This window comes from Panthera uncia, unplaced genomic scaffold (genome assembly GCF_023721935.1).
Source record: "Panthera uncia isolate 11264 unplaced genomic scaffold, Puncia_PCG_1.0 HiC_scaffold_569, whole genome shotgun sequence".
Taxonomy (NCBI): domain Eukaryota; kingdom Metazoa; phylum Chordata; class Mammalia; order Carnivora; family Felidae; genus Panthera; species Panthera uncia.
In genome coordinates this window covers 8,568-36,552 of record NW_026059725.1, presented here as the reverse complement: position 1 = coordinate 36,552, position 27,985 = coordinate 8,568, and the positions used below count along the sequence as shown (strand labels likewise).

General features: G+C 33.3%; 1 protein-coding gene across 1 annotated transcript; it reads left to right on the top strand.

Moving 5' to 3' along the window:
• Positions 1–27,933, top strand: LOC125918224 (Bardet-Biedl syndrome 7 protein; the record flags this gene model as incomplete). The annotated part of the gene is made up of 16 exons (XM_049624252.1): positions 1–182; positions 2,535–2,721; positions 5,142–5,214; positions 5,880–5,996; positions 7,638–7,768; positions 9,016–9,100; positions 10,087–10,189; positions 11,827–12,019; positions 13,238–13,312; positions 16,303–16,368; positions 20,477–20,616; positions 21,549–21,713; positions 24,891–25,000; positions 25,115–25,218; positions 25,350–25,473; positions 27,591–27,933. Coding segments are annotated over 16 exons (1,989 nt in total), but the record flags the coding sequence as incomplete, so codon positions are not given.
• Between the last annotated feature and the right edge of the window lie 52 nt (positions 27,934–27,985).

The following is a 27,985-nucleotide window of genomic DNA, read 5'->3' as shown; positions in this document are numbered from 1 at the left end:
TTGCAGGCAGTGTTCAAGACTTTACCAGGGCAGAAGATTGCAAGATTGGAGCTAGGAGGGGTTCTTAATACACCCCAGGAGAAAATTTTTGTTGCTGCAGGATCTGAGATTAGAGGCTTCACAAAGAGAGGAAAACAGTTCCTCTCTTTTGAAACAAACCTCACTGAAAGCATTAAAGCTATGTATGTTCATCCTTTTTTTATCTTTACATATCCATTTACAATATTTTGGATAGGTGACAAACATCAGATTGAGTCTCATATCTTAATAGATTTCTTGGGAAGTAAAATTGTCTAAAGGCACTTTGTTAGTAAGAAACTAATTAACCTAGAATCAGTACAAAATCAATTGGTTGTTGAAATGTTTTCTTTTAAAGACTCTCATAGTATTTACACATTAATTTTTGACTAATTGGTTCAATTGATTCATGATTAAGGTATAAAAGAAAAAAGTAAAAGAAATCTAGAGATGTTTAGGTTTCTGTTCCTTTGATGTCTCTGGTAATTTTGGTTATGAGGTAGCATCATTTTGTTAAAAAGCTGGCCGTCAAAGTTGATAACTACCAATAGGATATAATTTTAGGTAAATCAGTTAAGACCCTGAGTAAAAATAACTCCCTTAAGGGCTTTTGGATATGTGAGATTTTGCAGTTTAAATTTTAGTTTTTTTTAATCATGGGGGGCTGAAAAGCCTTTGAAGTTTATCTAACCCACTGTCCTCAGACCTACTACTGAGGAGCATCCCTTGGCAGCTTAAAAGAGTAGATTTCTTGTCTTACTCATACCTGCAGAATCGGAATTATTAGGAGTGGGTTAAAAGAAAAAGTTCTTCATCTGACTATGATGCAGCCAAGTTCTATAAGCAACCAGACATTGGTTTGAAAACTGCTAACTCAGTTCAGCGTTCTGTGTAATGCACAGCTGTCCTGTATAATTCTGTATAATGCATGTCTCATGTCCTGACATCCAAGCCGCAAAACTTTGGTTTGGTGAGATTAGGTAAGATTTAAACAGTGGTATATGGGAATGAGTTCAGTGGTTTAATAAGAATAGAATACTTTCGAAATGCTTTTGTAGATAGACATGGTCAATGATAATTGTAAAATGCTAAAATCAAAGTAATACATTAATAATTAGCATAACTCACATTCAGAAGGATGTGTGGGCAAAGGTTTGAGAAAGATAAGGAATTTCCTAGACAATAGTCGCTTTTGCTAGTTTCTTAAATGATTTTATTGGAGTGGCAGTGGCAGGATGGAGAAGATCTTTACTTAATTTTTGAAAATTTATTGTCTGAATCCCCAAATTTATAAGGGTGCATAGGAAAGCAAGGTTATAACTTGGCAAGATTCAGTAAGAGAGCACTTACAACAACTTACAAGTTGGTTACCACTCATGCATCCCTTCCCTGCTTAACGTTTCCATCTATCCCTGCTCTTGTCAACAATAGTGATTGTAAGCAGTAGTTTGGAAAATGTGTAACTGCAGTATAATTGCAAATGTAATACAGATGGATTTCTAGATGAAACTTTAAGTCTTGAAAAAGAATTTTGTTAGTTGATAAAAATGATATTGAGGACTACTGAAATCATATGCAGAGCCACAGAGTGAGGCCACTTAAGCGATAATTGAAGAAGAGAAAATCAATGAGGATAATTATAGGATAAGAAATAATTTTAATTCCAAAACTTTCTAACTAGACTTTAGAAGTTTCACCTTCAAATAAACCTTCAAATAAAATTACCTTCTTTATTATCACCTTCTTTATGGTTATAGCAGTCTACAAGTGAAAGGTAATATACTAGTATATAATTTTTGTCAAGTTTCAGCTCCCCAAGTGAAAACTGGATTCGATATAGAATTAGAATGTTGTTATGATTATTGCCTACATTTTGTTAAATATAATTTAAAATGAATGTTTTTCATTTCTTTTTTCAAGATAAAAATCTAATGAAATATTTTTTTTTCACTGTTTACCATTTAAAGTAGATTCATTTCCAACAGCCTTTGCTAGACAGTTCAGAAAAGTAGTAAGAAAGCTAACTCTCTAATGCAGTCTACTCCACTACTGGTTGTGTGCCATTAGACAAGTTACCTAACATTTTATTGTTCTCTGTCAAAAGGAATAATAATGGTCCCTGCTTTTTAACATTATGAGGATTAAGCTAATCCATGTAATACATGTAAATCATTTAGGACAGTGCTTGTCACATAGTATGCATTTAAAAAAAGTTCCTTTTTTCAAATTGTCTTCAGATATAGACAGTTAAATTATCATTGTCTTTGTTTTCATTTTTTCTGAGCTTAATTTTTGAGATGCCTAAGACCTTAAGGTCTTCACAGCTTTCAAAATCAATGTTATACCTAAAGGCTAAAATTAAGTGGGGGAAATGAGGGGGAAAAATATCTATTCTTTAAGTCTGTGATAAAATGATAGAAACTGTATAAACTTGTTTTCATCTCATAAAAGTTCAGGAGTTTTCTATGCTTATTTTTAAAAATATGGATATTTTTTATTACTTTTAATGTTCTCAGGCATATATCTGGCTCAGACCTCTTTCTCAGTGCAAGTTACATCTATAACCATTATTGTGACTGCAAAGACCAGCATTATTACCTTTCTGGGGACAAAATCAATGATGTCATCTGCCTTCCAGTGGAAAGATTACCTAGTATTACTCCAGTATTGGCCTGCCAGGACAGAGTGCTCAGAGTTTTACAGGTTTCTGTGATTTGCATTTTTATAGTTTTTCATAATTTATGCTAAATAAGTATTACTGAACAATGTGTATTTAAGTTAAATTACTTATTACTGCTGCTTTAAATGTCTTACTTAAAATTATATCTGGAAAAAATGCCTTTTAATTGGTATGCTAATTTTTTTTAACTTGAGCCAAATGTATTAAGATCTTTGGTGAGTTTTAGGCATACATGGGAAAAAGGATGCTTCCTCCCAATCCCATACATAATTTCTGAGTTAGTCCAGTTTGAATGGAGTGCCTTTGCTATAGAACCCTTCGCAGCTTTTTTTTTTGGCTTTCTTCCTCCATTACCCTTTCCTCCCTGCCAAAATCAAATAAATGGAGGAAATTGGGTTGGGGAGTGGATGTTAGGCTTTAACAAAGAAGGAATAGTTGAGATCAAAGGATGTATCATTTGGGTTTATTCCATATTTATGACAGTATGTGCAACAAAATAAGCACTCAGTAAATACTTGTTGGATGAATAAATGAATGATAGAGGGAAAAATCATTTTATTGTCCTTATATTTCTATTAAAAACCATGATGCATAAGGTATTGTTATTAGTATAATAGTTACACCTATGTCTCTTCAAAAGTGACTTTCAATAAAATACACATACATACAAACACCAGGATCCACAAAATAAAGTTTAATGCAAATAACATAGAACAGGTGGATTATTTGGATCAGAAACTTGGGCTAATGATAGCGCAATTGAATAAAAAATCTAGCTGTTTATTCTGTGCCATCACAGGCTATCTCATTCTTTGGAATTTCATAGTCAGATGGCCATTTCTTGGTGTTAGTCCTTTTATAGAAGGAAAAATCCAATGGTTCTATGAGGTTCTCCCTGCCCCCCCACCCCCCTGCCAAGGGAAGATAAAGTAATGTTCAAGATTCATTCTAGAGGGATGAATAATTAATTTCTTCCATAGCCTGTACTCCCAAATATGAATTGTTTGAATAAGGCTTTTAAACAGGAGCTGGCTAGAATTCAGTTAGAAATTGTTCCAGCTGATTCTAGGATTCTGCTTTGTTTAACTAGAAGAGATCCATATACTTGCTGTAAAAATAAAGAATTCAGTAAGGATTTGTGGGAAGTTACAGCTTGAAGCCTTTGCTCTGCCCTTCATACGTCCTTCCTCCCCTTTACTGCTCATTATCCATTGCCCCAGAAGTAGCCTTTTTTTAAACAGTTTTCTTGTGGATTCTTTTGTGTTTATATAGTTGATATATATGAAATTTCAAATGTAATTATAAATAAAAGATAAAGCACATTACTTTTATATATTCTATATATATTTAACTAAAAGGTCATTACATATTTACTATAATTTCACATTTTTTTCGTTGAATGATTTATCATAGTTATTTTTTCCATGTAAGTGTAGATACTTATAAGTACCCTATTCTTTAATAGCTTCACAAAATACTATGTACTAAATGAAAACATTAGAAGTGGCAAAATTTTAAAAAAGACAAATAAATGGACGTAACTTATTTTCTTCTCTAAATAACACGTCATTCTGCCTCTCACTGGAATAGGTTTTGGAAATACCCAAATACTTATTGACCATGTGACTATGTCAAGTTAACTGCTCCCAACTTCAGTCTCTTCTTCTGTACAATGAAAACACTGAGAACCCACCTGCTGGTATTATCCAACTAAATGAAACAACACATTCAATGTACTACCCTAAGAGATAACACCCTAGATGTTGGATATTGCTGTTCTGGTGGTACTCACCACCTACCTTCTTAGAGTACCAAAAAGTGTAATGGCACATTAAAGAGTGAGAAGTCCTGTTGAAAAAAAAAATCTGCATAACCTTCTTGTGTCAGTTACCATCCTGAGAACCTGGACGACCTCTTAAGGTTGACGATGAGAATCAGGTTGAGGGTTAGGTAGGGGCTATTTTCTGCCTTAGATGACACATGTCTGCTACCACTCTGGGACTAGGGTGGCAAACTTCATTCACATTTTTCAGGAAGCAAAATTGAGCCCCTGGGCTTGTCTTTTTCTTAGGAAGTAACTTTGGGTCTGTTTAAATATTTGTGCTCTGAGTTAAAGAAAACAGAACAAACAACTTATTCCTGGAAAGCTTTGATAGGAAAATTTACCAGTGTCAAGTTTTTGGGCAAACAAAGTATTTAAATTGAAAACTTTTCTAAGTGTTGAGTATTTTAAATATTTCTTTGTGATCTTTAAATATTATATATTTTAAAATGAGTTAACATATACAAAATTGCTAAAGAAATGCAAGTTAATAATCACAGTCTAACTTTTTTCAGCAGTTTTATTCTAGAGTTTTTCTTTATATGAATACTGATGTTATCAAGGAGTATGTATACTAAATTTATGTTCTGTTCCAGTTTTAAAATACTTGTTCTTCTTCAGGGATCTGATGTGATGTATGAAACTGAAGTTCCTGGCCCACCTACTGTTTTAGCACTACACAACGGAAATGGCGGTAATCACAATAAAATAAGGAAGTGCGTTATGTTATTTAAGTCTAGATATTTCAGGTTTTTAATCATTTAATTATATATTAAGTATAGTTAATCATTTAACTGTATGTTAAGTTTTTAATAATGTAACTATATGTTAATGAACTGGAATTGAGACAGTAGTCTGATAACTTGCCAGTAACTAACAATAATGAATTGTTGAACTTTAATTTTCAGTGTCCTCATCTTAAAATTAGATGATGAGGAAGGGTCTTATCTCTTAGTTTATAAAATTCTGTGACTATATAACCATCCTCCAAAATTAAGTTTTCTGTCTTTTTATATTTTTTAAATGATATTTTTACATTAAAGTCCATGTATATGAAAATTTTTTCAGTTTTAAGGAGATCTTATGAGTCATGAGATAAGTATAACATGTTGACTTAAAAAAAAAATTTTTTTATGTTTATTTATTTTTGAGACAGAAACAGAGCATGAGTGGGGTAGGGACAGAGTGAGAGAGAGACACAAAATCTGAAGCAAGCTCCAGGCTCTGAGCTGTCGGCACAGAGCCTGACGCAGGGCTCGAACCCACCAACCGTGAGATCATGACCTGAGCTGAAGTCGGACACTTAATCGACTGAGCCACCGAGGTGCCCCTAACATGTTAACTTTAATTATAAACTAGGTGACTCTGGAGAAGACCTTTTGTTTGGAACATCAGATGGAAAACTTGGGCTTATTCAGATCACTACCTCCAAACCGATACACAAGTGGGAAATTCGAAATGAGAAAAAGCTGGGAGGTATGTTTTTGATGTAGTTTAGATTCTGAAATGTCATTCATTATTAAATATCCTAAATTTTATATAGTTCATTCTGTTTTATTTATTCACAGTATTTGGTAAGCTTAACAATTTACAGAGCCACCTCGGATTTATTTACTCTTTGTTTATTTAGCAGGTCTGTCATACTTTGGCATCATTTTTTAATTAAGAAATGGTAATGGTAATTTAGGATAGGTAGGTTTTTGTGGGCTAATGTCCATCCATAGTATCAAATCCATTATTCACTGATGTAGGAAATTAATTGGAATTTAGGAATATTTGATATTAAGCAAGGAAGAAGTATAGTGAGTCAGGGAATATTCTGGTTTTCTAAAGGATTTATACCTTTCTGAGGAAATTTATATCTGACTTAGAAAGTAGTAAGATGGCTATTTATAGGTATAGTAATTCTATTCATGTATTCATTTATTCCTTCAACAAATACTTGTTAGGGGCGACAGAGAATAAACAAATGAATAAGTAGATAACTTCATCTAAGTCATCTGAAAAAAATATCAGACAGTGATGCATTAGTGATAGGTGGAAGGAAGAAAACTAAATTTAGACTGGGTGGTAATGGAAGGTGTCTTATAAAAGGTGAAATTTGAGCCGAGATCTGATTCATAAGAAAAGGAGTTAGTAATGTAAAAATTGGGGGGAAAATTATGCTCCAGAAAGAGGAAAAAATCAGGGCATAAGTAAAGAGGAAAAAATCAAGGCATAAGTAAACTTGATTCATTTGAGGAGCAAAGTGAAGGTCAGTGTGGCTAAATGTATTAGCATGACAAGACAAGTCAGAGACTTAGCATAGGGCCAAATCATGTAGGTCCTTGTGGACCTTGGAAAAGGATTGAATTTTAATCTATGTGCAGTGGGAAGTCTTTGGAGAATTGTAAGTGGGAGTATGATATGATCTAATCTAACAAAACAAAGCAAAAAACATACCAGGGAGAATGGATCTGGGGGAAGCAGCTCAAAATTGAAAGTGTGGCGATCAGTTAGGAAGTCATTGTTGTAGTTGTTATAATTTATTTTAGTCTAGACTACAGATAAGTGGCCTGAGCTAGGCTAATGGTAGTTGGAAATGGGAAGGACTCAATTTCAGTATATATTTTGGAGATAGAGCTGTTAAGATTTGCTAAGGGATTTGGTCTGGGCAGTGAGAAAAAGACAGGAATCAGAGATGTAGTCTAGATTTTTGGCCTGAACAAATGGGTGATACCTTACTGAGATGAGGAGAGTTTGGGGAAGGACCATTGATGGGGTGCACTAAAGGGGAATGAAGAATTTTCTTTGGGGCATAGGACGTTTAAGATGCAAATGGACGTCTCAAAGAAGATGCTGTATAGGATCTTGGATGTAGAAGTCTGGAGCTCTGGGGAGAGAGAGGCCAGAGCTAGAGATAAAAACTATGAGCCATTTCCATTTAGATTATATTTAAAGTCTTGGAAATGGCTGAATGTGGGCAGAAAAGGGGATACCTGATTATGCTTCAAGTTTTCTGTTCTTTGTTTTCCCATTCTGATTCAGTATATACATGTTTTCAGCCTTACTTTGTCTGTACTTGGCCCTAATATTAGTTTTATTAATAGCTTATCACCTCTATCATCTTTTTTAAAGGTATTTTGTGTGTTGACAGCTTTGACATTGTGGGTGATGGGGTTAAAGATTTACTTGTTGGGAGAGATGATGGAGTGGTACAAGTGTATAGTTTTGACAATACAAATGAGCCTGTTCTACGATTTGATCAGGTCAGTTCATTTAAAAAGACTATATATGCTTATATTCATCAAATAATTATAGAGATGATTGTGATGTTTTGGGTTTTATTAAATTATATTAATATCTTGTGTTTGGCTTAGAATATTCCTGCTTTGATGTTATCAAAATCTTCTCTAGACTGCTCTTATGTTTGAATAATAGACTATTGCCTTCCAGATAAATAATAAATTGCTTCTTCATTTGGTTTCTAAATATTGTATACCTGAACTTTAATTATTTTGCCTTAGTTTCTACAATGCATAGTGGATTACAGGAGTAACATTTATATGTTTGGGTAACAAACAAGACTGTTGTTTTAAAGTAATAATGTTTTAGGAATAAACTCATGTTGTTAGAACAATATCAAAATATCCTTGAGCAGAGAGAGAAAAGTCGCAATTTCACTTCTAACCACCCAAGACTTTACCAAATGAGAAGAATTACTAAATATGAGTAATTTTAGTTCACAGATTTTAATGTAGTTAAGCTTGTTTATGCCAAGGTACGGAGTTACATGGAGAATCAGTCTGCTGTAAAATGAATCTTTCGGTTTCATAAAGTGGTGTTCTCTAGTCCAGGGTTTCCCATCCTGCCTTATGCAGGATGGATTGAGGCTGTTTTAAAAAAAAACAACAACAAAAACCACAACCAGTATCAAGTTTTCTTTGTCTGATTTCACTACTAGTGCTTCCCCTCAGTCCCAGCTTTAACTGTAGATCAGCAAATACAGATGTTTTGATGTATAGATAAAGGTATTACATAGATAATATGGGAATAAAAATTCCCTAAAGGTTTCATAGAGGCTATCATCTCCTTTATTCATCTAAAAAACTTTATTCTTTGTTCATTTCCAAAAACTATTTGGAAAAAACGCATGAGAGGTGGTATGTAGAATTCAGATGATAGACTAAACATATTGGGAGTTTTGCTTATGTAATTTTTAAAAAAAACCTCTTTATATAAATAAATGATTTTTGCTCATTATGTGGCTACTGTGGCTGAGTGCTACACACACATATATGAGTCATTTTCAGTCTTCTTTCCCCCAAATTTAAAAGCACTGGAATTTTCTGCCATTTGTGCAGGATTTTTGCCTCTCCAATCTCAGTGTTTCGAATGATAAGTATTCAATAAATGTATGTTGAATGTCTGGAGGGAGGAAAATAAGTTTTATTACTTAATATGTCTGTGAACTTTTTAGCTATTAATGAAGTACTTGATCTTAAATTTGTTTTAGATGTTGTCTGAAAGTGTCACATCTATCCAGGGTGGTTGTGTAGGGAAAGAAGGCTATGATGAAATTGTGGTATCCACGTATTCAGGTAAGGGAAATGGTAATAGGTAAAGAAAGAATCATTAAGAAAAAATATACATTTAATAAATTATTTTTTAATGTTATTATTTAATGTTAATTTTGAGAGAGAGAGCATGAGAGCAAGCAAGCATGAGTGGGGGAGGAGCAGAGAGAGAGAGAGGGAGAGAGAATCTCAAGCAAGCTCCATGCTCAGCCCAGGGCCCAACACAGAGCTCAATCTCACAATCTTGAGATCATGACCTGAGCTGAAATCAAGAGTCAGACACTTACCTGACTGAGCCACCCAGGCGTCCCTTAATAAATTATTTTTGATGATAACTTTTTAAAAAAAGTGTTATTAGTAAATCAGTCTTACCTATAGCATTAAAACCTTTACTGGTTAAAAACTAAGGAGGGAAGGAGTAGGTGTATTGGTTTATAAAAGAGGTAATATGTGAATAATGGAGTACTTAACATACTCTACTTAATATTTGAAAATTAAATGATATTCTTTGGTTTAAAAAGAAGTATTTACTGAACTTTAGTTTATGTTTTGTTACTGTCTATATTTCTTATAAAAATTCCCTTGCTTTTGAGTTAGTGATTCTTTTACATTCTTAAAATAGCCAATGCGAGAGTTTAACTTTCCATAAACATGATTTTCGAAAGACAGTTCTAATTCATCAGGTATATTTGAACTTGCTAGAATTGTGTTGACTTATTCCATACTTGAAAACTAACACTATAAACTGAGAAGTGAAAGATTTCTTTAATCATAGTATTATAGTAGTTTACACAAAATAAAAATAGTATCACAAATGTTTATTATGTAGTTTCTTTATGGCTTCAGTATTTTCCAGCTTGATATATTTTGTTGTTTTGTCTTGTTTTTTGAAGGACAATAAGTCCTAGGACTAAATGAGGTTGATGTTGGTGGACAAAGGGGCATGTATATTGGGGTTTCTTTTAATACTAGCAGTACTTAATGGTGCACAATTTAATTCATCTCTGCAGGCTGGGTTACAGGTCTGACAACAGAGCCTATGCATAAGGAAAGTGGACCAGGAGAAGAAGTAAAAATTAATCAGGAGATGCAAAATAAAATTTCTAACTTAAGGTAATTTTGGATTTTTTTGTTTGCTTTTTTTTTTTATTTCATGAAGTGTGTAGTTCTTATATTTTATTGGAAGAAATTATACAATTAATTATTTTATCACCTTTTTAAATTTATCAGTTTGAGAAAATTTGCAGTAAGTGCTAATTAGTATTTTAAAGTTATAAATATACTTTTTATATTATTTATATACATATTATTACTTTTTTCTATACTGACTTTTTCCTAGATCAAAAATTACATTTTTCATTTGTTTATAGATAGTTGTAGTGTTTTGTTTTTTCACAGACATTAGAAAGAGACCAACACAGACAGCTGTATTCCTTCTTAATTGTACTGTTTACTGCTCCTGTGGACCCTTATGAATCTGTAACATTGGCTTATCAGTTTTCTTACTGGAAATGAGTAATGTTGACTCTTTCAGACACAGGGATTGCTTCTGTGGCCTGTTCAATTTGACAAATCCTATGAAAAGAGACCCCAGACTCAAGTAAATTTGCTTCATACAGTGAAGAAGTGGGAGTTGCTGAAACTTCTAATGACTGCTCTCCCTACTTCAACCCTTACCAACCTCTTGGGGGCAGTGAGGGCTGATCTATTTTTATTTTTGGTGGTAGTTGAGGGCTACTTAAGTTTTTAAGGCAGCAAAATGCCACAAGTACTAGTTCACTAAAGCCACACCACATGTTTACCACAAGCCAGTTTAGCAAAGCCACCTGGACTCCAAGCTCCAACGTTCATGCAATAAGGAAACCAAGTAGAATTAATGGCTATTCTCTCACATCGTCAGTATACCTTACATTTATAACCGAGTCTGTCCCTCCTGATTCCAGTGGAATGTAAGCTCATGAGAAGCTTATGTCTGTTTTGTTCATTCAGCACCTGCAACATAGGTACATATGAGGCTCTAAGTAAATATTTCTTGTACGAATGAATCTTTTCCTTTGTTTTGTTTATCGCACAAATCCCTTCCAAGCTCTTACCCAGATTTTTTCCTCTAAGTTGGGGCTGGCTAAGCCTCATGTTGTTGTTTCTCAGTTACTAGTTGTTACATTTGCATATGTTGTTTCCCTTTAACTGAAGTGACTCTAAGCAATGAAGCAATGTCTGTACAGTTGAAGGTCAGCAGAATCCTTTTAAACACTTGATAGAAGAAACTCAGCTGTACCACTGGCTCATGATCATCTTATGGTCCCCAAAATGTTAGTACTCCACAGCCTCCTTCTTATTTTGTCTGTTTCCCCTAATTTTTACTGAAAGGCACATATTTACTGGTTTTACACATTTTGTTTCTTCAAATTAAGTCTAACATATTTCTCTGCTCCAGTACAATTAGTTTCTCTTCTGATTAACTATAACTAGATTTGTGTGTTAGAACTGATTATTTTCAGCTTGCCTTGATAGTTACAACTCTTTATTAATATTGCTGGTATGGGACTGAGTTTTAATTTTTAGATTAGAGATAAATAATGTGGAATTGTTTGGTTAGTCATAGAAACAAAACTTTGTATTAGTGTCATAGTTCTAGTTCAACTAATAAAAATCCGTTTTGCACAAGTAAATGTCTCAAATTCTTGTAATCATTCTAAGGACTTCAAATGTTTATACTTATAGGTGACAGTTGTATATATTCTCTCTAGGAGTGAGCTGGAACATCTGCAGTATAAGGTACTACAGGAAAGAGAGAAATATCAACAGTCTTCCCAATCAAGCAAAGCAAAATCAGCAGTACCTTCATTTAGTGTAAATGACAAGTTTACATTAAATAAAGATGATGCCAGCTACAGCCTCATCTTAGAGGTGCAGACAGCAATAGATAATGTCTTAATACAGGTAAGCCAGTGTGTAATTTCTTTGTTTTGTGATTGGATCTATTTTGCAGACCAGCCGTATGCACTAATTATTATTGAACACTTTTAATTTTAGACAGTAATTTTAAGTGTTTTTCTTTAAATTGCATTTAGCTTAGATAGTAATTTTAAAGGTTTATCTAATCTTCTATTAGATAATCAGTTTGCTCATAGATTATCTAAGTTATATCTTTACTTTTTATTTATCCTGTAAGTATTAAACGAAAGACTGATGGACTTAAGTTTTAAGAAGCATCAAAAAGAACAGTAAGGGTTTTGTTCTTTGGCGATCTTAAGAGAATTTTAAGAGATGCGATTTAGAAAACTGCAGTATTTAATGCCCTTATTAGAACCTTTTTTTTAAGCTCTCAATTCTAAAATGGTAGCTTACAGTACAGCTTGCTCATTAACCACCAGTTTCTGGGTAGGTCCGTAGACAAAGTATATTCCCAAAAGGTGAAATATAGGGGTAATAATACACAACTCCATTCAATAATATATTTAATCAGTTTTTCTTTAAATTGTAAGATATTCAGGGAGTGGGAAAGGATGGTAGTAGGATGAATGGAAAACAAGCAAAAGATGGAAAACCCATAAGAAGATGAGAAGAGAATAAAGTGGAGAAAGAAGATAATGTTTAAAAAGATGTGGGGGAGAGATCAGATTATTAATTAAAATTTAAAGGCTGAAATCTGTCTTAGGTAATGCTAGCATAAGGGCTGCATTACACAACTCTAGGAGCACCATTTAGATAGAACTGAGTGCAAAAACAGTGCCCTAGGAACTACCTCTCTAGAGGAGACCAAAAATTATCTCATTTTTGTGATGCAGGTAAAAACTAAATTGATAAAAATGAACTGATAGAATCAGAATGGCCATATTATTATTTTTAGACTATGGTAACATTTTTAGCATTGACAAAAATAGGTAGAAAGATTATACTTTTAAGGGGGTGGTGAGAGATGATCATTTATGATCTCTAATAGTCCAAATTAGAAAAAAATAAACATTGTGATATAACATTTTTTAGTGCATTTATTTTCTAGAAGTACATTATCAAATGTAAATTAAGAGAATTCATATGCTCAAATTTAAAGATGAACATGAACTAGAACTAAAGAGAACCCTAAGAGAAAATAATGTTTTGTAAATTTTTTAGCTTTCCATCTGAACCATTTTTTTTTTTTAATATTGACTGTAGAGTGATGTTCCAATAGATTTACTTGATGTGGATAAAAATTCTGCTGTTGTCAGCTTTAGCAGCTGTGATTCTGAGGTGAGTAAAAAGTATCAAGAATTTTTCAGACACTTTTTCATTTCTATTATACCATTTTGAATAAAGCCTAATAAATGCTACTAAGGTTTAATGTTTCTTCAATCTGTTTTTCATAACCTTTCCCTCAAAATCTGTTTCAGCTCATTTCCCCTATTTTCAGATAATCCAGAAAACTGGGGTGTTTTCCTAGATTCCTTCCTTTCTCTGATCTGTTAAATCCAGTTAGTCACTATTTTTTGCCAGTCTATGTCCTTGGCTCCTATGTCTCTACTCTGCTTCATTTCCACTTCTGTTAACTTTTCAGGCCCTTACCATGTTTGTTTGAACTACTCATCTATCAGTTTTTCTATCTCCAGTATTGCCTCTCACCTCCAGGCTCTGCTGTACACCGCCACCAGAGAGGTCTTCCTAAAATGTAAATATCACCATGTCATTTCTTTTTTCAAAACCTTTAAAGATTCCTTATTTCCTGCTGCATATAAGTCAGATTCCTCATTGTGGCATAACAGCTTTCCATGATTCAGCTCTTGATTACATCTCTAGCTGATCTCTTACCAGCTGCTACCTTCCCTCCCATGCACATTATTGCTGCCAAACTGAAGTTCTTAAAATTTCTTGAAAATGCTATATAGTTTCACACATTCCTACATTTGAACATGGTCTGTTTCTTCTGCTTGTTCTTTTTCACCATTTCTGGGCTTGTTGAATCTTGCTTAACCTTTATTTAGCAGACATTTGGTGGGTACTTACCATGTGTAAAGTGTCTTGGATGAGATTGTATCAGAGCTTTTGGATATGCTTAATATATCACTTCTTTCTGTTCAGTACTAGCACACACTAGCAGTCCCAGAACTAAGTGTGGCTCCTGGAGAGAAGTTAGGGAAAATAAGGTCTGGAACGGTTGTTTTGGAGAAGGCAAGCCAGAGCAGATGATGATTAGAGTTGGCAAGTCATTATACATATAAAAAAGGGAGGAATAGGGGTGCCTGGGTGGCTCAGTCAGTTGAGCCTCTGACTGTGACTCAGGTCATGATCTTGCGGTTTGTGAGTTTGAGCCTCGCGTCCCAGAGCTTGCTTCAGATTCTGTGTCTCCCTCTCTCTCTGCCCCTCCCCCACTCACACTCTGTCTCTCTCTCTCCTTCAAAAATAAGTAAACATTAAAAAAAAATTTTTTTAAAGGGAAGAATAAAAAGAGTAGATGAAGAACAAAGTTGATAGCTATATTCGGGAATAGTTTTTAATATAATTTTATAGTAAAGCTTTTCTTTTAAGAGAGATTTTTCATAGTTGTATTATGTAGTATGTATGGTTTGTCATCCCTGTTTGAGAATAAGAGATTTTATCAGGGGCGCCTGGGTGGCTCAGTCGGTTGAGCGTCTGACTTCAGCTCAGGTCATGATCTCACAGCTTGTGAGTTCGAGCCCCGCATCGGGCTCTGTGCTGGCAGCTCAGAGCCTGGAGCCTGCTTGGGATTCTGTGTTTCCTTCTCTCTCTGCCCCTCCCCCACTTGTGCTGTGTGTAAAATAAATATTTAAAAAAAAGAGAGAGATTTTATCACAGTTGTATTATGCAATATGTGTGGTTTGCCATCCCTGTTTGAGAATAAAACATAAAAGATTAAAGCCTACATTTTTATTTTCATTCAAAAAATCAAGTTAATCTTAAAATCTTAATTCCTAAATTACTGTGAAAGATCAACCTATTTACATCATTGCAGGATTCTTTGAAATGAGTATTTTATACTAACTTAAAACCCATTTTCTAGAAGGATGGCTTTAAAAAAAAAAAAGCCTTAACATGGGGATTTCAAGTATATACACAAGTAGAGAGAATAGTATAATAACCTCACTATACTCTTTGTTCACTTCAACATACGGCCAGTCTTGTTTTATGCTCTCCTCTGTCTCCTATCCCAAACCTAATCCCAGACATTTCATGTATTTTAATCTTTATCATCTTATTCATAAATACTTAGGTATGTAACATTTGTTTTTAACCACACGAAAGTATATTTATTTTCAGGTTGATTGATATTCTGTTTACTAAATTTAAATGATTTTAAATTAAAACGTTCAAATTTTCTTTTTGATATTAGCATCCTTTTTCTTCATTTACTTATTAAAAATAGGGAAATAGTAGTATATGAAAATTGCATACTAAGTATTTCATGTTGCTTTGTCTGGTTTTGCAATTCATAACCCAGATATATTTCTCTGTTTTTAGTAGTTTAATATTCAGTTTCCAGAAGTTATCATATTTGAAGTAACCTGTCTAATTTAATTCAACAAACATGTATTGAATGCTTACAGTATCATCTCAGGCACTGTGCTATTTGCTGGAAATACAGAGATATGATATTTCTTAGTCCTCTATAACTATTTGTGATAATCAAAGACATTCATGTTTTGTCTTTTAATAGTGTAAACATTAGAAGTTTGTGCTGTCAGTTAAATTTTTAGAAAAATTAATATTTTAAAGTATTGTAGTGGCACCTGGGTGACTTAGTCATTTGAGCGACCTACTCTTGATTTTGGCTCAAATCATGATCTCATGGTTGTGAGTTCAAGCTCTGTGTTGGGCTCTGCACTGACAGTGTGGAGCCTGCTTGGGGTTCTCTCTCTCCTCTCCCTCTTCCCCTCCCCCCTCGCTTTCTCCCTCAAAATAAACATTAAAAAAATGTTATTGTAGAAACTCAGGCTGGAAAGAGCATGAGCTTGTGTCTTAAAAGTATTCATTTGGATTCTGATTTCTTTACTTATGAGCTTTTGGAAAATTTTCCTAACCCGAATGCTACAGTTTCTCCATCTGTAAAAACTTATTTAGTAAAAGTTCGCATAGGGTTGTTTGCAGGAATAAGAAAAAAGCACTTAGCACAGTGTCACCCACATGATATGTGCTTTATAAATGATAACCATTATTATTATTGATGATGTTTTTATTATTATAAAAATGTGAGTTTATCCTTTGCCTTAACTTTGAATTTTTCCTAGTCAAATGACAACTTTCTTCTCGCCACTTATCGGTGCCAGGCAAATACCACAAGGCTGGAACTCAAGGTAAAAATGTTTGACATTACCTTTAATTGAAAGTTTGAACGTTCTTCCCCCTAGGTATATCTTGCAATGTATCATATCACTTCTTTGTATTGTTTTCTCCCTGAAATAAGTAATGACTGCTGGATGACCAGCTGGGTTTTAACTCAGCCCAAACCATTATCTCTGCTATTGGCACACAACCAATCACCTTCTCTAAAATAACCAATCCTGAATTTCCTCTTAGTGGAATTTTTTTTTCGAATTTTCTATTCTGGAAAGTTTCAAATGTATGGAAAAGTAATGACTTCAGCTTCAGTAGTCATCAACTCATGACGTTCTTGTTTATACTATCACTGTCTATCCCAAAATATTCTGAAGCAAATACAAGATTTTTTTATAATTTCAGTTGTAAATATTTCAGTACATATGTCCAAAAGATAAGAACTATTTTTTAAAACATAACCACAATACTATTATAACACCTAAGAAAAATTAACAATAATTTCTTAGTTTCATCAAATATTTAGTATTTAGATTTCACTGAGTTTTTTTTTACAGTTTGTTTGATCCAGTCATGGTCCAGACAAGGTAATTTGGTTATTGAAGTATTTGAGCATTTGTCCTATATTTTCCTACCATTTGGATTTTTCTGATTGTGTTCCAATAATGTCATGCATTACCATCTTTCTAAAGAAAATCTTTTAGTATTTTCTTCAGCAATTTAGTAATATAATCTCTTTCATAATTAAATACTGATTGTAGCACACAAATCTAATTTAGTTAATTAATTTGTGTGAGGTTTTTAAAAATTATTTTTGATATATTTATGATCTAAAAAATTAAGGAATGGTTGTTTTGGAGAAGTGTTGATGCTCAGAGATTCAGTCTGTGTTTTTCAAGAGAGATGTTATACAATAACTTTTTCACATCTAGTTAAGGAAGTTCCAGTTAAGTGTAGGTTTTTTTCCCCTAAACAATTTATTTTAGTCTGCATAAGTCCCCTTTTGTGTATTTTGAAAGAAAAATTGAAAACTGGAATAAATTTATTTCTAAAGGACTATACTTAAACATATTTTATGTAACCTAATTAAACATTTTAAATTACATATCCACTGAACAAGACTGTGCCAATAAATTGGGAAGTAGGCCTAAATATATTAAAAAGCTATGTTCTTTTTTTTAAGTTGGATGCAACTTAAAACTTTAATGATAGATGCAAGAAAACTACTGAAAAAGAAGAAAAAGGTGAAACTTATATGGTAAAACATACTATGAAACTACTGTAATAAAAATAATGCAGGGTATTTAAAAGGCCTAAATAAATAGGGAGTGCAATAAAATTGTATAGAACTAGAGCTTAACATACATTTATGGAAATTTAATGGATGACTTTTTTTTTTTTTTTGAGAGAAAGAGTGCAGGTGGGGGAGGGGCAGAGGAAGAGGGAGAGAGAAAACATTAAGCAGGCTTCACACCCACTGTAGAGCCCAATGCAGACCTTGATCTCACAACCATGAGACCATGACCTGAGCTGAAATCAAGAGTTGGACGTTTAACCAACTGAGCCACCCAGGTGCGCCTAATGCATGACATTTTTATGTAGGGAAAAATTCTGTTAAATTACTATTTCTATTTAAAAATTGGTGTCAACACAACTGGTATATATCTGGAAGAAAATTAAGTGGATTCTTATCTTAATGCCATATATAAAAAATAAATATAGATGTATTAGGTACCTAATTATTTTTCAAAAGAAGGAAATTTAGTTATCTTTTAGGTAATGGGTGAATATCAGTAAAACACAAAGACTACTACTACCTCTAACTTGTTATAAAAACAACTATTCAGTAAGGAAAATAGGCAGAGAATATGTTCTGTGCCTCAGTTCACACAAGAGGGAGTCAAAATAGCTAGCAAATATTAAAAGAAAATGTTCTAACTTACTGTTAGGGAAAGTCAAATTAAAATAACAAAAAACATTTTCTGCTTATCTAACAGACTGGCAAAAAATTTTAAAAAGCAATGTCACCATGTGGCAGGGATGAGAAAAAGACACTCTAAATCATAGCTGAAGGAAATAAAAATTGTTATAGCTGCTTTGGAAAAACAGGCAATAGTCCCACTTGGAGGAATCTATTTTAAGCAATAAAATCACAGTATTATACACACAGATATGTATTTAATTAACTGCAGTATTGCTTGTAGAAGCAGAGGAGTGGAACCAAAGTGAACATTCAATAATTGAATGGTTGAATAATTAGCTATTTATGCATTCCATGGAATATAACACAGCTGCAATAAGGAAGGCATTGATCTATTCCTGTTAACATGGAGTGAATTCCATGAAAAACAAGATGTGGATAAAATCCCATATATGTAAATACATTTTATTTACATATGAATAAAGGTATGAAAAGAAACATACCTGTCTGGTATGATAGCATATGCCACAGGAGAAAGCATGGGTGGGATAGGAGTGGGAGGGAGGTGATGGCATTAGGAAAGACAAAGATAAGGGGAAAATGTGACTATTAGAAATAAAAGAAAGATGTCTATGATATAAATAGAATTTCTTCATGTGAAATTATGATTTTGTTTTTGTACTTGTGCATAGAGAAATGTATGAAGGTATGACTACCAAAATAGCAATCATGATCATTTCTGGGTGGTAGGATTTCAGGCGACTTGTATGTTCATCCTAATTTTTCTGTATTGCTTATATTTTTAATAATGAAAATGAATTTTTATATAATCAAAAAAAGCATTATGACTTTTTATTCTGGAAAAAATTATGTGCTAGTGTAAGCTTACCTTTAAAAAAGAAACCCTGAAATATAGCTGTATCAGATCTATTTTTTATTTCTTTTCTGTATTTTTATTTTTCATCTTTTTATTTTTCCTCTCTTTCCATTTAGAGCAATATTTGCAGTGTAACATTTGCAAAAGACCTTGCTTTAAACTTTTAGTTCTCTTTCCCATTTAGGTAAAACATTGATTTCTGCCCCCCTCACATGCTAGGAAAAGTGTGAGTTAAAATATCAGCTAGCAGGTCACCTGGGTGGCTCAGTCAGTTGAGCATCCAACTCTTGATTTTGGCTCAGGTCATGATCTCATGGTTCATAGGAACGAGCATCGCGTCAGGCTCTGCGCTGACAGTGTGGAGCCTGCTTGGGAGTGTCTCTCTCTCTCTCTCTCTCTCTCTCTCTCTCTCTCCTGCCCCCTCTCACTTGCATGCGTGCTCTCCCTCCCTCTCAAAATAAATAAAATATAGCCAGGTTAGAGCTATGTTAAAATATAGCTATGGTTAGAGAAGCTACCATTGTAATACAAGAAGTACTACAGTCCATCTATGAATTTGAAGTGAGAGAAACGGAGACGGGGGGGCAAGAGGGAGAAGCTGGACAGCTTTCCAACTCCTGAAAAATTAATTCTTCACAGTGTAATGAATTTTTATTTTCTGTTAAGTGTTTTGAATCCTCAGGAGGTCCAACCAGGTATATTTAAAATAACTCAAAAGAATTTCCTAATCTAAATATGTTATAATTAGATGGTGTATACTTCTGTATTTTCATAGAAAATCAAGAATTAAGTTCTTAGAAACTTTTTTTTTCTGTCAGTAGATTCTTATATGTCAATATAAGCTGTCAATAGCTATATGCTATAATACCCTTATTTATGAGAAAATGAAGTATTACATTTAAGTTTTAGTTATTTAAAAAACTCACTTATCCACCTCAACAAAATGTCTAAATTTTAACCATTTTTGATGTGAATCTTATGAACTATATTAGACACTTGTGGTTTTAGATGTGATGGGTTAGTATGTAAGAATGTACTTTTTTTGGAATGACATAGCACTACTAAGTGTAGACAGATCATCTAAAAATATGTGGTGGGGATAACTTTTATAGATAGATTAAGTTTGCTTTTGCCTGCCAAAGCTTTTTAAATTTTCCTTTACTCTAGTGGTAAAAAGTAATTGTTTAATAAAATGTCATTATTTCCTTCAGAATATCACAGAAGAGATTAAGGTCTAATTACTTGATTACTTGTGTTGAACATTTTAAAGATAACATTTGTGTTATGTTGCTAGGTTATTCTTATTTTCTTTTCTTTTGTGTTTACTCAGATTCGTTCAATTGAAGGCCAGTATGGCACACTTCAAGCATATGTGACTCCAAGGATTCAACCCAAAACCTGTCAGGTCCGCCAATACCTTATCAAACCCCTTTCACTCCATCAAAGAACTCACTTTATTGATCATGACAGGTAGGACAAAGGAGGGAGCAGTTTATTTTTTAGTATATTACATGATACAGATAAACTTGCTTTTCATTTTATAGTATAAATCTGGTAGCTATTTGTACATTTTAAAAATTAAATATTTAAGCACTGTGGATTCATATTTTTAATATAAGATTTGTCTTCTTTTAAAGGCTGATTTGAGTTGGATTTTCCTATCTTTCTCATATATTACCATTCTGATCTCAGTAGAGTAACAGTTATCTCTCCCAAATACCTGTTGTGAATAAATATTGTTTAGCACTTGAGTTCTCTGTGAACAGGATCTTATTATAGTATTAACCTCAAAGGTTATATTTCCTTTCTGTTTCACCTCAGGGAATATTGGCAAATCAATTGGTTGTGATAGTCCCTGTTATTTCTGAGTTCCAGTCCAACTTAAGCATCTTCCTGTTGGTAGTTTTTCACTTTCTTTCCTGAGATGAGAGACCATGAGCTTAAATGAAGGAGAAGGGAAAGAAATGAACAATTACTGAATATTTTCCCTCTGCTGTATGTTGTACTAGATGCTTATGCATTGTCATTTAAGCCTTACAGCAAGCAAGACAGGTAGTAATGTCCCCATTTTACAAATGAGAAATAGAGACTTGGAAAAGTAAGTAACTTGCTGATACAGGAAACAGTTATGATTGGAGGCTTAATTGAACATTAAAGCACAGATATAGGTAAGCATTCCTTTTTTTCCATGAGATTGAAAATTTTATTTATCTTATGGTTAATATTAATCTGAAGAAAATTTAATATTTTTATATTTGTTTATACTTTTATATTTGTTTATATTTGTATATACTTTTATATTTGTTTAACTACTATTGCAAAATTCTGTTAATGTGTTGTATACATATAATACCTCCATGTATTCCTACACACAAATGTGTACCTCCACTATTAAATTACAGACCCATGAATACACTGACTTTAACAGGCCAGTTCAGTTTTGCTGAAGTTCACTCCTGGGTGGTTTTTTGCCTGCCTGAAGTCCCTGAGAAACCTCCAGCAGGAGAATGTGTGACATTTTATTTTCAGAACACCTTCCTGGATACACAACTTGAAAGTACCTACAGGTAAATAAAACTTATTACTGGTTCAGGAATGTTTTTATATAAATAGAGCTTCTAAATTTTCATTTGTTTTAAGGCAGGAATAACTTGAAAATAATGTGACTGAAAACCTATACTGTTCAAGAGAATCTATTGAAAAACAAGTAGAATTAATGATTTAAAAAAAATGTTTGAATACAGACAAATATGAAAGATCAATACCTTTCCTATTCCCAACAATAACCAGTTAGAAAATAAATGATTTGAATGATTTGAAAAGACCCTATCAGAGTAGCAATAACAATAACAAAATATCCATATAAGATCTGCAGAAATATCTGTTATTAGAAATATGCAGAACTTACATGAAGAAAACTTTAAAATTTTATTGACATAAAAGACTTGATTAAATGGAGTAATATATTCAGTAGTCATCAATTGAAGACATAAACATGGCAGTACTTCCCCAAATTGATTCATTTATTCTAGTTTCAGTAAAAATTCCATTGAATTTCTTTAGGCAAAAATAGAATATGGCTCAGAACTTGAGAGTTTAGAACAGTACAGGGTTTTGAAGCTATCATATTGAGGGTAGAGGTCATATTCTACACTCTTCTCAAGCTCCCAGTTGCACTCCTGCCCCTTTACTGTCACTACTCATTCATTTCCAATAGGCTTCTATAATTTCTGTTTCTGAATATAGTAGAGGCTACATTTTCCTTCTCTTTTGTTCCTGTCTCTTGAATGTGAAATGACCTATTTCTTGGGTAAGGCTGATTTCTCTACATCTGCTCTTTGAGCTTATACCTGTCTCTCTGTCTAGGATTCTCTCCCTAAACAGATTATTGAGCTATTCTACTTCTTGCTTCCTAGCTGAGACTTTACCATGCTAAATTCTGGAAATAGGAGTGAACACATAATTTTACCTCAGAATGCAGCCTTTTGGGACCAAGAAGTATCCAGCAGTATAGCTGTTTTTGTTTTGTTTTGTTTTTGCATCAGTTCTGTTGAGGTTTTACTTTGCCCTCCAAGGGATCTTACATGTGTCTAAACCTGTAATAATGACTCCTGTTCTGAAGTACCACAGTAAACCTCACACTTTAATCAGAGCAGACAATTCAACATGCCCCTGGCATATTCTGTATTATTATAATAGCATACCTTTGTATTTTCCCATTCTGTGCCCTTAAGTATTCTTTCCTTAACAATCAAAACTCTACTTATCCTTCAAGGCTCAACTCAGTTGCTGTATTTTGAAGGCTTCCTTGAGATTCTCTTTTCTGTTCCCATAGTATTTTATTCTTACCTGTCTTAGGTATTTATTGTTATTTGTTTGAAGTATATAATAATTTTTATGTAAACTTGTTTCTTCAAATTAGACTTTAAGCTCTTCATGGGCAGAGTCAATTTCTTAATTATCTTTGTATGTTTCCTCCAAGTACCTACCACATGGCTTTGCTCAATGAATGTTTTTTGGGTGCCTAAATAAAATACATTTATGTGGAGAAAGTATAGAAGCATGTGCTTTGGAGGCAAACATACTTAGGTTTGAATCATGGCTCTGTGACTCACCAACTATTTGATCTACCTGGATTATTTAACTCTCTGAGCTTCAGTTTTCTTTTTTGGGGGTCGGAAATAATAGCACTTTGTTGAGCTGTGATGATTAAAAGAAGATAAACCATGTGAGTCATTCTACAGTGCCAGGTACTGTTAAGTGTTTAAAATTAAATATCATCAGTTAAAATTAAATACTAGTGAAAATATGATTTTTAAAACATAATTGAAATCAATATAGTATGTAGGATTCACCTTTCTAGAAAAAAGAATTAGCATTTGTCTACAACTAGTGAATATAAACTATTGGTGTGTGTGAAAACCAAATAAAAAGACAGCATTTAATACATGAAAGGTGGTATATGTATTAATTAGGAAACTTGATTATCATAAGAAGGAACTAAATACAAGAAGACTTAACCAAATAAAAAGAATTTATTAGCTCATATAACTTAAAAGCCTAGTAGTAATCTGCCTCAGGCAGAACAGGATTCCTGGCTTACCTGATATCATCAAAACTGTCTCTTTTCATTGCTCAGCTCTGTTTTTGTCTTTTTTTTTTGGCTTTTCAAATAAGTGCCATGTGGCTACCAGCAATTCCATCCAGTTTTCTATCTTTTCATCTATCCCAGAGCCTCTCTTTCTGAATAGTTCCAAATAAAAGCTCCAGGATTGAGTGTCAGTATAGAGCCATGAGGTTGGAATACACTGCTAAATGCTTCCTTCGAAAGTCCCACAAATGGGGATGAGGCCAGTGCCAGTGAGACTACAGTTGACCCTCAAACAACACAGGTTTAAACTGCATGGGACCGCTTATACATGGATTTTTTTTTAATATATATATAAATACAGTACATTATGGTAGATGTATTTTCTCTAATGATTTTCTTAGTAACATTTTTTTATTTTACTTTAAGAATACAGTATATAATACATACAACATACAAAATATGTGTTGATGGACTGTTTATATTATTGGTAAGGCTTCTGGTCAGCTAGTTAAGTTTTTGAGGAGTCAAAAGTTCTATGCGGATTTTTGAGTGTGCAGGGGTTCAGCACCTCAACCCCCACATTGTTCAAGGGTCAACTATATATGGATTGAGAAAGGTAAGAGAACAAAGAAATGGTTCTGTAAAGAAGATGAAGAGTCCTCTGTGCATAATAAGTGACAATAAATGATGGGCATGGAAGAATGAAAGCTGTTACTCTTAGGTTTAATATCAGCTTTCTTTTGAGAATGAAGAATGTAGTCATGTTGTGATTTGGGTGATTACATCAAAGAAAATCATGTAAATAAGCAATTATAAATGCATTTTATATACATATGGGGTTAGTTGTTGGAAATTTTATTAGTGAAAGTAAAGAAAGATGCTTTAAGGAAGAACTTATAGGTAATTGTCATGTTTAAGAGGCATATATCTAACATCTTGTTTAGTTTCACAATTATGTTCAGAACTTGAATTGAATAATAAAAGTTTACACACTTAAATATGCTTTATATTAATAATGTGATGTGTATATAAAGAGATCTAAAATCAAATGAATTTTAAAAACCAGCTCCTAGTCAGAAAATATGTATTCACTGGACCTAGTTACTATATTTTCTTCTAAAGCTGTTCTTTTAAAAATATATTAATTTTATAGGAAAGGAGAAGGAGTTTTTAAATCTGACAACATTTCTACTATATCCATCCTAAAAGATGTGCTCTCTAAAGAAGCTACAAAAAGGAAAATTAACCTCAACATATCGTACGGTAAAAAAAAAAAAAAAGAAAAATGAATTATTTTGGAGGGGTATTTTTGTTAACAGTAACAATGTTTCTGATCAAAGTGACTTACCTAATTGTGTCTGGATCAACTTCTTCTAGAGATAAATGAAGTATCAGTCAAACACACTTTAAAGCTAATCCACCCAAAGCTGGAGTACCAGTTGCTTTTGGCTAAGAAAGTGCAATTAATTGATGCTTTAAAAGTAAGTATGTATTTCGTGGATTCACAATCATTGTTTTATTGTGATGGAATTTCTAAAATTGTAAAGACTTTAAAGTTACACTGGATTGAATTTTGAACATTAAAGTGCTTCTGTTTTTAATTTTAAATAAGGAATTGCAGGTTCATGAAGGAAATACAAACTTTCTGATACCAGAATATCGCTGTATTCTAGAAGAGGCAGATCACCTACAGGAAGAATACAAAAAGCAACCTGCACATCTGGAAAGACTCTACGGTTAGTGAACTATTCTAGAAAACTTTGCCATATTCCTTTCCTACTGTTTACGAAGGATCATGTGAGAGAAAATGGGCAGAAAGATAAGCAAAGATTACAGCATTCATGAACCAGTGACAGCTAGTTTATTGCATCAAATTTTTTGTCAAATTAGTTTTCATATTTAATATTTTTACTGGGTAAAATGAAAGTAAAAAAGTGAAATAGGTGTAATACAGTAAATTAATTTCTGTACATGAAGAAACCCGGTGTGAAGTGAATATAACCTATGAAGCATTAAAAAAATTTTTTTTTAACGTTTATTTATTTTTGAGACAGAGACAGAGCATGAACGGGGGAGGGTCAGAGAGAGAGGGAGACACAGAATCTGAAACAGGCTCCAGGCTCTGAGCTGTCAGCACAGAGCCCGACACGGGGCTCAAACTCACAGACCGTGAGATCATGACCTGAGCCAAAGTCGGACGCTTAACCGACCAAGCCACCCAGGCGCCCCAACCTATGAAGCATTAAAATGTAGGCTGTATTTCACACAAATAATTTTCAGGTTTTGTTGATACTATGAAATATCAAAATGCAGCATTTAGTATTTTTTTGGCAAAATGTAATAAATGATACATTGTGCTATAAATTTATAGTTCAAAACTCTTTTTGCCTTGGTGGTGACATGTTGGATGTTTCACAAATTGTCTTGAAAAACAGTGAGAGCAAGAGGGAGATGTGAAGGAAAGGAGAGAAAGAGGAAGAATGGAACAGCTTAAGGAAAACTTCTTTTATTTTGCAATCTTTATATAAGACCTGCTGTGTATAGCACACCTATTGATTTATAACATCTTTATTAATCAGTTGGGATATTTAATCCTTACAACAACTCTGCAAGATAGATGGTGTTATCTTCATTTTTTACATTTTCTTAAATTGAAATCTGAGACTAAAGAATTTGTTGTCACATTTGTAGTGGCAAAGCCTGCATTAGAACTTCCTCACCCCAAACTGCATGCTGTTTGCGCTATGCCAGATCTTTTAGAGTCAATTGGTATCATCTATCCACACTGATCTTAAGCCTGTCTAATGAATTTATTTTTTACCCTGGGACTTGCTCACAAACTATAACAATATCTAATATCTTAATATTTACAATATGACAAACACATGAAGATGAGTGGTACAAAAAACCATCTCTCACCACCAGTTCCAAAATCCAGAAAGCTTTGAAAACTAAAGCTTGTTTCATAAATCATTTGGTAGCAAATTTGACACGATCTGAATTAATAATTTAATGACAAACCTTACTTAAACTGGCATGGGGTTATTTATAGTCATTTTTATTCCACTTAATGTGAATATTTATCCACATATTTTGTTGCAGAAACACTATTCTGTTTTGTTATCAGATGTTGCCACTTATTCCCCTTGGATATTATGCCATATATGGTATATTCCTTTTATTATCTTTCTAAAATATAAAAAATTCTGAAACATGTCTTGGATAAATCCCAAGAATGTTCAATATATTGATGGAATATTTTATTTCAAATACAGCTGTTAAAAACAGAATCTGTCTACACTATCTCAAAATGGCCAGCTTGGTGGGAAAAATAAACCACTTGTGATGTTATATATACCAAAAGCAATTCAGAACTGGCCAGCAGTTAATTATCTGAATTCAGTAGCTTTTAACCAGTTGTTAAGAGGATTATTAGCCAAATGATTTATGTTTTGAAACTTGCCTTAAAGTACCCCCAAATAAGGGCACCTGGATGGGCTCAGGGGTTAAGCATCTGACTCTTGATTTTGGCTCAGGTCACAATCTCACAGTTCATGAGTTAGAGCCCCACTTCAGGCTCTGCACTGACAGCATGGAGCATGTTTGGGATTCTGTCTCTCCCTCTCTCTGCCCCTCCTCTGCTTGCTTGATGGCTATCTCTCTCTCAAAATAAACTTTAAAAAGAAAATCCCCCAAATAAATATTGTTTATAGTATCAATCCCTTTAGCCTTGTATATTAAATAATGCAATTATGCGTGCTTAGAGAATTTCAAGTAATAACTTACTTTCATTAAGTACTGTGTTAGAAATTAGTACTAATCAATGATAGGAAATTAACATTTTTCTTTATAGGCATGATCACCGATCTTTTCATAGATAAGTTCAAGTTCAAAGGCACCAATGTAAAAACCAAAGTACCTCTTTTACTGGAGATTCTGGACAGTTATGATCAAAATGCATTGATTGCTTTCTTTGAGGCTGCATGAAATATATAAACAAGGTAAAGTTCCAGAGTTGTCTTTTTAAATAAAGTATGTTAAAACAGAAATACAGGACATGCTAACTGTACACACTTTTATTTCAAATGCTTTTTAATATCATCTAAAAATATTTAAGATGTGACTTCTTTTAGTAGTGCTTCTAATTTTGAGAAATGGAGCTTTTTAAAAATAAAGGAATTTTTATTTTAAAACAAGTGGAATGATTATAAGGGACGTTAATGAATTTTTTGCAAGTGGATATTTTAA